Source organism: Conger conger, chromosome 5, assembly GCF_963514075.1.
Source record: "Conger conger chromosome 5, fConCon1.1, whole genome shotgun sequence".
Lineage (NCBI taxonomy): Eukaryota > Metazoa > Chordata > Actinopteri > Anguilliformes > Congridae > Conger > Conger conger.
In genome coordinates this window covers 6,468,809-6,480,069 of record NC_083764.1, presented here as the reverse complement: position 1 = coordinate 6,480,069, position 11,261 = coordinate 6,468,809, and the positions used below count along the sequence as shown (strand labels likewise).

At 49.4% G+C, this 11,261-nt stretch overlaps 1 protein-coding gene across 1 annotated transcript in view; it reads left to right on the top strand.

Moving 5' to 3' along the window:
- The window catches only part of mthfd1l (methylenetetrahydrofolate dehydrogenase (NADP+ dependent) 1 like), a 56,784-nt gene that overhangs the window by 15,454 nt on the left and 30,069 nt on the right, over positions 1 to 11,261 (top strand). Inside the window, exon 10 of the mRNA XM_061241584.1 lies at positions 1,359 to 1,470. Coding sequence (XP_061097568.1) covers positions 1,359 to 1,470 — 112 coding nt within the window. The remainder of the gene's footprint in view (positions 1 to 1,358; positions 1,471 to 11,261) is intronic.

The following is an 11,261-nucleotide window of genomic DNA, read 5'->3' as shown; positions in this document are numbered from 1 at the left end:
TGGCTTTTTGGGCAGGACCGGGAAATATTTCAGCTTTTGAGCGGATATTGACTGAATGTCAGTTTATTTTATGGTGCAAGACATTTTCCCTAAGTCTACAGTTACTGCCTGATCTTTATTACACTTTTAAAAGGTTAAGTAGCCATTCCAATAGTCGTGGCATAATAATGTACGGATCTCCAGCCATGTGTGTCGCATATCAAGAGGGTCGGTTGGTGAAATATACAGAAAAAGAGAATGGGTGATAACTCGAGGAGATATCCATCATTAGTCATTTTGATTTAGAAAAACGTTTTTCTTTTGTGTGCGTGCGTGTGTGTGCCTGCATACATGCTTACGGGGATTATTTAGGAGACAACGCCTTCTGGTCCTCTTTATGTTGGATCAGTTGCGCCAGGCAAGATCGTTCAAGCACAGAAAAGTCATTGAATCCAAACACAATTCCGTGTTTGGCCCTGAAGCAGAAGACTTCCTGTGTCGCTGCTGTATCGCCCGCGGGTGAATTTACGGCCATCCCTCTTTTCCGCGGAGACGAGCGACCGTGTTATTTACGCGGTTCGTTTCCTGTTTGACCCCGCGGTCGGTCCTCCCTGAACCCATGTCATCGGCGATGGGAGAAAAGGTCTCTTCAACACCCCGGCGTCTCGCACACAATGCGACGGACGTCGCGGTTGCCAGGACGACGGCTGGCAGGTTGAGGCGGAAGTAGAAGACGGAATTCAGGCGCCTACGACGTGACGGTTTTACGCTGAAAGGATGGGAGTCTCCATATACGGGCACAGGCATGGTTTCATATACGATTATGCATCACTGTATGTGAGAACTATACGGTCTTATCTTCGAGATCAACAGCCTCCTCCTTCTTTTGACGTCTATAAATAATTATGCACAGCATGCAATGTAGTGTGTAGTATTGGCTGTGTGTTGTCGTTCTCATGGACGCTGTTTAACCACAGTAATTAAAGGTGCAATAGGTAAGATTTTTGTGTTAAAACATCGATACAGTGGTGTGGGGCGGGGGTTCAACATCATTGCGTTCACAGAGAAGGGGGAGGGATAAACAGTGTTGTGGTTTTGAGGGTGTTTCTTGCTGCTGTTCCTCTCTTGACCGTTAGCAGTCCGAAATGACCCATTGTACCTTGAAAGCCCAGTGATTAGGGTTTGAGTTATTGGTGGGCGATGAGTGAATGTGTGAAAGACGGGGAGTTTGGGGCTTCCTCCAGACCAAACGGCGAGACGCCAGCCTGGGTTCCTCCTGTCAGACCGGCCGTAATGGGCCGCCTGCATCCGTTAAGGAAAGAACTCGTCTTTTACTAACGCCACCTGTCTTCACTTTCGCTCCCCCCCCCCCCCCGCAGGGCACGCCGGTCTTCGTCCACGCCGGCCCCTTCGCCAACATCGCCCACGGCAACTCGTCCGTCCTGGCCGACAAGCTGGCCCTGAAGCTGGTGGGAGAGGACGGCTTCGTGGGTGAGTGTCCCCGTCACGGTCCCCGTTAGACGCTCCTATCCGGAGCGACGGGAGGATACGGCGCAGTAAGAGCGGGGGAAAAACCCCGAGAGGAAAGTGGTTCCGAGCGCTAGGGCGATCACTTCAAAACTTGAACCCTTGAAGAGTAATCGGATACCTCACCAAGTAGCAATACCAGAGAATATTGAGAACAGTGAAGTTATTGCATGCCAGTGCAATCATAACAGCATGACGCCCCCCACCCCCCCCCCGCCCCTGCCCCCCATCGTCCTTGTCCCCCTTGTCACCACGCATCTGTTTCCTGTCCCGCGTCCTCGTTTGCCGGGAGGTCAGACTTCCTGTTCGGGCTGTCGGAGAGAGACACCTCCGACCACTAATTCCACGCCGCGGGAAGATATGCACCCCCCCCCCCCCCCCCCCAGAATCTCAGCAGGCCGTCCAGTGACCCCCCCCAAGGGGGTGACCTTCACCCACCTTGTCTCGTTTTACCCACAATCCCTCTGTAGGGCCTGCGGTCGGCCCCGGTGAGGAGGAAGCGTGTTGCGTAAGATTAGGAAGCGCTCCATTATTTAACACAGCGGGACTTTGTTTGGGGCTTTTTTTTTTGTGTGTGTGTGTGTGTGTGTGTGTGCGGAATCGCGTGCTCCCATTCTGCGTTACCTACGAGCGAGCATCGTTAGGAGCGCTGTCAGTTTAAGAGGATTTTAGGAAATGTGTGACTGAAGGCCAGGAAATGCAGGCCTAACCCTGCCCCAATTCGCCGTCTTCTCCTCCCGTCAACGAGGGATGAAGGCGGCAGATAAATCAACGTCTCGCCTCTTTCCAAAAATCTTTAACATGCTTTATTACTATTAATATAACTTTTATGGTCTTTTATAGGCCAGTGGAGTGTGGATGGGACTCGGTGAAAGGATGTTGTCTCATCAGTTTTAAGAGGCGGTGTTGGACGCCATGCTTGTCTGCGCTGTTAATCAGAACCAGAACGTGTGTTAAAAAGGGTATTTCCCATCCCGGTCGTTACACTGCTACCTTTAGCCAAGGTGGTAAGGCCAGGTTATAGTCCCGCGGTGTGCAACGGTTGTCACAGCAACGTTTGCTTTATACTCTGGGCGACTGGAATGTGTTCATATATTTTTGCTAAGGACAGCCTTTGGGTGACAAATCTTTCAGGAACGTTCTGCAATTTCCCAGCTCACGCAGTGGTTCTGGAGCACAGCCTACATTCTGGAATGCCGCTCACACTGTGGTTCTAGAACACAGCCTACAGCGACATGGCTCAGGCAGTAAGAGCAGTCGTCTGGCAGTCGGAGGGTTGCCGGTTCGATCCCCCGCCTGGGCTGTGTCGAAGTGTCCCTGAGCAAGACACCTAACCCCCAAATGCTCCTGACGAGCTGGTCGGCGCCTTGCATGGCAGCCAATCGCCGTTGGTGTGTGAGTGTGTGTATGAATGGGTGAATGAGAAGCATCAATTGTACAGCGCTTTGGATAAAGGCGCTATATAAATTCCAACCATTTACCATTCTGGAGCCCAGCTGTGATCCTGCAGAGCCACGAGGTCTGCAGGGGTCCCCTGTTACTCAGTACAAAATTGACCAATTAAGGGATTTGATAAGCTCTGTTAAACTCGGCACATCTCAATGTGTGTGGGTCTGAAGTTATTTGAGATCTCGAGGTGAAGCAAATTCCAGTAGACCTTTTGAAGCCCTCAAAGATATCTGTGAAGGCTTGGCCTGGCCAGATGCACTAAAAGCTGGCCTCGCAACTTCTGGCAGTTCAGGTACTGGAATGTTCTCTCCCCTGGGAGTCTGTTCCTCTGGGATAAGCTGCGTTTCTGCCGAAAACTTTGGAAGCACTACGGGTCCTGGGTGAACACACACATGGGGACTACAGCTGGAAATTAGTCATGTAGGCTAAAGCTGCTCCATTTACTGTTTACAGTTAATTAATGGGACTGTCCACGACATTATAAACAAATAAATTCAAATTCAAATTCAAACAAAGGTAATTCTGCTGGCTGGATCTGAGGATCGAGGTGGAAATATCATGACAACATCTCTCATATTTATCCGCATTGTTACCTCTTTCTTTGGCCGAGGATCCGGTGGTTTTTCGTGAGCGACTTCCAGAGCCTGGAGCGCTGTTAAGCGCTGTTTTATCACTGCAGACATCGAGGTGTTTCACCTTCCTGAGCGGAGTAAATCATCTTCATCATTACGGGTTTTTTTGCCAAAATTCTATCGACGAGGAATTTCTCTCCATTAAACTGTCACAGGGCTTTTTTTCTTTTTTCTTTTTTTTGGTGATACATTTGCGAGATTACTGTGTGAATTATTGAAATATCATTTGGAAAATGCACCGGTGGGCTTGGTTTCAGCCAAAGAAACACACGCATCCTCACGTGTCTCAAAATGATTATCTCTCCTTTGAGTTTAATAATGTGTAGGTTATTGGTTCTCCCACTATTTTATTTTCTCGATTTAAAAATTTTTCCGTCGATGTCATTCAATGAAAAAAGTTAAAAGTTGAAGTAGACGATGCTTCACTGAATACCATCAGAGTCCTTTTGATTTCCCTCTTGGCGGGGGCGGGAAAGTAGGTTCAGAAGCCAGGTTCAGAAAGTAAATCAAGTAGATCTTCAGGATCAGGGTTGGGCAGCCCTGACCTACATTACACAACGACAGAAGGAACAGAAAGAAACAGAAAGTGTTGAGACGGGCTGGGGTAAAAATGCTAGAGAGGGTTTTGGGGGGACAGAGCTGAGGTGGGTCTTTAGCCCGTGTCGGACGTTGGCCAGTGTCTCCGCTGCCATGACAACCCTGGGTAACTCAGTCCTCCGCCGCGGGGCCAGAACACACAGCAAGCAGACCTGGGTCAAGTACGTAATGGCTTTGGATTCAAATATTTTTTCTGTGCTCGATTGATCTCGCCTGGTGCAGCAGAGCCAACCCAGAAGGCGGGGCTTTCACTTTTTGAGAGCGTTTCATTGGTTCCAATACGGCAGACAGGCTCAGTGAAGTGCAGAAAAGTATTTGAATCCGACACCATTACGCGTTTGATCCAGGCCTCACAACAAGCTAACCGGGAAGTGTAATACGATAAATGGAAAGTGCATACGCTTCTGGAAATGGGCCTCTCCGCCCTGTCAGCGCAGGGTGCAGATGCTAATAGCCGTCCTGTCAAACCACCAAACGATAAATCTTCTCAGCCATCTTTCAGCACCTGTCCCAACACTTAAGAGGTCCTGTATTTAGTACCCAGCATGGGGCACTCATGCGTTTTACCCACAAAACGTATGAAATGTATAATGCAAAGGAAAATGCTTCTCGCGTAATTAGGCGAGAAAAATTGTCCTGTACACCCGTTTAATTAACTTACAGCAGCAGGGGGAAGAGAGCACACAGACGTGTAGGCCAATGTCTTATTCAGGGCGTGAGGAATCGTCAAGGTGCAGCTGGCTATTAGAGTAACACAGGTGTTAATCGTTGACTTTTAAAGCGATAATTGGAGCATCCATCCATCCATCCATCCATTATCTGAACCCGCTTATCCTGATCAGGGTCGCAGGGGGGCTGGAGCCTATCCCAGCATACATTGGGCGAAAGGTCGCCAGTCTATCTCAGGGCACACACACCATTCACTCACACACTCATACCTCATACTCATACTCATACTCATACAATTTAGACTCTCCAATCAGCCTAACGTGCATGTCTTTGGACTGTGGGAGGAAACCGGAGTACCCGGAGGAAACCCACGCAGACACGGGGAGAACATGCAAACTCCGCACAGAGAGGTCCCGGCCGACGGGGATTCAAACCCAGGACCTCCTTGCTGTGAGGCGGCAGTGCTACCCACTGCACCATCCGTGCCGCCATGATAATTGGAGCATTCGCAAGTTAATAAAATAACAGAGCGGTACAAGTAGTTCAATCACTGCCCCGTGAATAGAAATTGGGGTGTGAACCACGCGAAACATCAGGCAATAAGCTATCGCATAGCGCAAACTGTATCACAGCCATATTGATAGAGGTAATGCTATTAACTCGAAAACAAAATGGCGTCCATAGTCTCTGCTCAGAACCTGGAATGAGGGAATGGGTCGAATTAGCTTTTAGGGGCTCTTTCTGTCCTCATTTCTGTTCAGCGCCTAGCAACAGTAGAAAGGCAGCTGTGATTGGCTCTCTAAAATAATTTTTTATCAGGTATCCGCTCCTACCGTGCGCTACATCACGCGATTTCACCGATTATTTTACCTGATTTGTGCAGATAATAAGCTCATGAGTGAAATCGGGCGGTGTAGCGCACCGTAGGAGCAAATGCCTGCAGACACTGCGGCCCGTCGGACGTGGAGTTGAGTCGCGCTGGTCTATAATATCAGTCAAATAGAAATAACGGATTTTTAAAAAATGAAAACAATCCTTGTTTTGCTCCTGCGTTTAACGGGTTTCCTGTTCAGGGGGTGTATTTACAGTTACATTTACATTTACATTACATTTTAGTCATTTGGCAGACGCTTTTAATCCAAAGCGACTTACAAGTGCATAGGTTCTACCACAAGTCAAAGCATCACATCCAGAACTAGGAAAATACACCTGGACTGCTGTTCTAAACATATAGTCGTCATCATAAGTGAAATTTTTTTTTTTTTTTTTTTTTTTTGGGGGGGGTTAGACAGGGATAGGGGTATCAGAAGGGGGGGGCGGGGTGGGGTAAATCAGGAGGGAGGACTAGGTAGAGTTTGAAGAGGTGTGTTTTGAGTCTGCGTCGAAATAGGGGGAGGGATTCTGCTGTCCTGACAGTGGTAGGCAAGTCATTCACCACTGAGGAACCAGAACGGAAAACAGGCGTGAACATGCAGCTCGACCGCCAGGTGCCCGTAGAGAGGGAACCGTAAGGCGACCAGAGCTGGCAGACCGGAGTGGTCTAGCTGGGGAGTAGGGGGTGATCAGGGATTGTATGTAATGTGGGCAGTCCCCTTAGCAGCCTGACATGCCAACACTAGGGCCTTGAATCGGATGCGTGCGGCAATAGGAAGCCAGTGGAGGCCAGTTCAGTTCAGTTCACGGAGAATCCTGCTCGGACCCGTCCAGCCGGCCGAAAAAACACGGCCGTTTCACAACCGCTCCACCAGCACGGGTGTGTTTTCAAGTTCCGACGGCTTGCATGTCTGCCATTTTTGTAGCGGTCGTGTAATTAAAGAGCTCGTTCCAGGGCTGCACACGTGTGACCGAGACGGTACACGCGTGTTTTTGACTTACAACTGGAAGTGAGTCATTTGGACTTGAGCCACTTATTCTCCACGCAAGCGTCTTAAGCCGAAACTGCCGCATATTTATTTAATCGGTTCAAGAGTCCCTGTTCAAGAGTCGTATGTCTCCAGGGCCAATCGAGACGTCCGTACCGCGGCGTAGAGCAACATTCTTTCCGGGGTCAACGGCGGGTTTTTAGTTCTGGGTGAAGCCCAGCCGAATATTTACAAAACGAGGGTTTTGTTTGTATAATCGCTAACGAGCGTTGAAAGGGGCCTCCCCCCCCCTGAAACGCAAGTGTGGATTTATTGGCGTAATTATTTTGTGGCAGACGTAGAGGGAACTCAAACGGGAACAGGCTGTCAGTCAGCTGGGGTGAGCCTGAGCGTGCGTGCTGTTTCTGGGGGAGGTGGCCCGGGTCCAGGCGGCATTTTGGGATCATCCCCCGAGCGGCCCCCGTTTGTTTGGGCCCCGTCGCCACGGAGATCTGTCCAAACTCAGCGACCCTCTTCACAGTTGGGGGGGGGGGGGGGGGGGGGTTTGCGCGGCCGGGCCATATAAGGTCGTGCAGGTGGAGGCGGCTGGCAGACTTGGCTCAGCGAGGCGTGGGATTGGCTGGATGCGTTTTTTTGGCCGGGCGTTTTTGGTAGGCCAAGCAGTGTTATAGGGACGGGGGGGGGGGGGTGATGCTGAAAACATTTAAATATGTTAACCCCCCCCCCCCCCCCCGCCGCCCCCTCCAGAACTGTAATTATTTGGGATGTTTTTCTTTTTATCGTACCCATAAAAAAACTGCTCAGAAATTCTAAAATGCAGAGAATACACACACTGTTGCCTTGTGTGAGATGGGGGGGTGTGAGTTGTCTGTAAAAGCACAGGAATGTGGATGCCCCCCCCCCCCCCCAAAGTTTCACAACACGGAGCGGGGAGCAGCTGACAGCCGGTTAACCCCTCCCTGTATTATATATAATATATACACACACATGCAGTAAAATGTTCAATGCGATCTCGTGCAGAATACATATGGTCTGTATTGGACTCGTATGCATTCTGTTAGTCGAATCTAACAATGGACATTACTCCATGTACACGTGTGTGTATACACGTATATGACTGTGTGTGTATACACGTATCCCTATCTATAATGTATCCATTATATCAAAAACCATAAAAGGCGAACTATATTAGTGGGTTTTTTCAAATCGCATAATACACACACACACACACACACACACACACACACACAAGAACCAGAACGTGTGTGTGTGTGACACCTGCAAATCACATAATACACACACACACGCACACACACTACACACACACACACACTCCACACACACACTCAGACACACACACGCACACACACTACACACACACATACTCACACACACTCACACACACACACACTCCCACACACACACTCACACACGCACACACACTACACACACACATACTCACACACACACTCACACACACACACACTCACACAGACACACTACACACACTCTCACACACACAGACACACACACACACTCACACTACACACACACACACACACACTCACACAGACACACTACACGCACTCACACGCATACACACACTCACACACACACACACATACACATACACACACTCACACACACACACACACACATACGCACACTCACACAGACACACTACACGCACTACACACACACACACACACACACACACACACACACACACACACACTGCACACACCACACACTCACACACACTCACACACACACACATACACACACTCACACACACACACACACACACACACACTGCACACACACACACACACACTCACACACACACACACACACACACACACCGGGGCGTTTGATGTTAGCAGCCCCTCAGTCTGTAGTTCCATAATTAAAGCATACCAGCGTCTCTGCCGTGAGCAGGGCGCCCCAGCGCTCCGTACGGGCCGTCTCGTTACCTTACACTCCCTGACCCCCGAGGTATGCCAAAAATCCACTGCCTGCGGCCGCACGGGTCTTCTGAGGGGCGAGCCACCCACCTCCGAAATCAGAGATGTTTTCCAAAAACACCCGACACTGGCAGGGGGGAAAATATCTGCCTTTTCTTCAAAAAAAAACCCACCAAAACAACGCAAGCAGTGTGTGGTTCCTGAGATACGATCCTCAAATTACGGACGAAAAACATAATTACATCCTGGGAAGAAAGATACAGTCGTTGTCGCATATAATATTTTAATTACAAAAACGTATACCTGCACACTGTGTAACAGCAGCTGAAACATTCTTGCGCATTCGTAAAAAAACGCGCATTTGTCCTCGAGTCGACTAACGTGGGTTTCTGCGGTTGCTGCGCGACGTGTTAAACCCTGATTTTGCCAATAAAAACAAAAAGTACAAAAAAAGAAACGTCTGTTTGTTATGCAGTGTCAACAGTGAGTCAGGTGGTGATACAGTGGTGCGTTCAGCTGGAGCGCATTAGCGCGTGACAGGTGAATTTCACACTTGGGTATCATTATTATTTTTAACAGCGCAGTTATTTTTCAGATGTGCTGTGTCAGGGCAGCTTAGTCCGCATGCACTGTCACACGTTCGTGGGGCTTTTCTTCATACGGGAACTTTTATGCGAAATTTCTTTCCGGACTGGGCCTTGTCGTTTATCCGGAAGATGTCTGGCGGGATAAGGGAAGCGGGTTTTAAACGATGTCCGTGAAGAGACGAGATCTGGTCGATACGGGTCTGAGGTCTGAGTAACGACCCGGGGCGTTCCCGGGAGTCCGGTCTTTTGGCCGCCGGCTCCAGACAGATTTTAAGCACCTTCCCGAACCGTGCCGTCACCCCGTCGCCGTCTCCGGGACGCGGGGGTTTGGACCGGGCCGGCAGAATTTCCGCTCGCCTCGCTGGCTGACCCGTTTGTCCCTGACCCCCCCCCCCCCACCTCCGCAAAAATATTAGCGTTCCCTTATGGGGGTTCTCGGGTTAGGAGACAGACAGTACAGGAAGCACAGATCCACCCCCCCTCCCCCCTCATGTCCTCTATCTCTCTATCCCTCTCTCTCTCATTCTCCCCCCCATGTAGTTATGTCTGTCCCTCTCTCTCTGCCCCAACTTCATCAACTTCAACTCCTCTATCCTTTCTTTCTTTCCTACTTTCCCTCACTCCATCTCATTCTCTCTCTCTCTCTCTCTCTCTCTCTCTCCTCTCTCTCTCCTCTCTCTCTCTCTCTCTCTCTCTCTCTCTCTCTCTCTCTCTCTCTCTCTCTCTCTCTCTCTCTCTCTCTCTCTCCTCTCTCTCTCTCTCTCTCTCTCTCTCTCTCTCTCTCTGGCACTTGTGTTGTGTCCCTCAGGACCTGGGTTCAGACAGAACACAGGACATCCTTCGGCCTATGCGACAGGACCTGAATTCAGGTTTAGACCAGGACGGTATCGCTGTCATTAGAACAGGTCCGTAAGTATTTGGACAGCGACACAAATCAAACAGGCTGTAATTCCTACACGGTTCACTGCATGTGGATGTGAGTACCGTGTCATTGATTTTATGAGATGCTTCAGGCCCCGTTACCACGGATACTTTTGAATATCATTATCTCACCAACTATGTTTTTCATGGCGGCGTGCTGTGAAAGATTAGTGGTCACATTAGCAGGAAAACCCTGTAAATCCAAAAACCATAGTGTGCGTGGTCAGCATGGTTTTTATTTTGTGGGGAATCCATTATCTCGATATTCTTGCTAGGCTATTCCTGACCCTTCAATTGCTGGTCTCCATTATTTAATATGCTATTAATTTTAGGACATAATTTTTCCCCGTTGGAAATCTAGCATTTTTCCACTAAAACCCCCGGAGGGTAACCAAGGAATTCCACTTACTGTTGAGTCAGGAATGCGTCAGATGAGGATTGTCTGCAGATTCGATCTGTGGTCAAGCAAAACAGATTGGCTGAATCATAAATTACATTTCTCAGCAGATTTGATTCATAGCCTTTAAATTCATTTTTCTATCGCATTATTTCATCCTGGAAGTCAAAGTACCATCAGCGGTTGTCTCGCATTGTCTGGCTGGAATGCTGCTCTGTGATTGGCTGTCACTGTGCAGGCCATCATGTGACACAGTCTGGTTCAGTTGAGCCAGCCAAGGATGACCACCGTTTGAGAGTATTTCCTAGGGTCCAATATGCCCGACAAGCTCAGTAAAGCGTGGAAAAGTCCAAAAACGATGACATATTTGACCCAGGCCGGCAGGTAATAAGCTTCTTTTCACTACAATTCCTAAACTCCCATAATCCCTGCTTCTTCTGCAAATAAGGTCGAAGGTCAGGCCGGGCGGGTGCTGTGTTTTGCCTTCCCCTGGAATGAGAGGAGTGGGGGGGGGGGGGGGTTACTACAGTTCAGAGAGAGGGGGATGTCACATCTCTCCTCTGGAAACATCAACTTCCCGGCCTGTGGAAAACCGGAGAGGAAGGCCTGAAGGTCCGGGAGTGCGGAATAATACCCCATCGATCCGGGAACGCTGTGGAAACCTGTTCCGTCCCCCT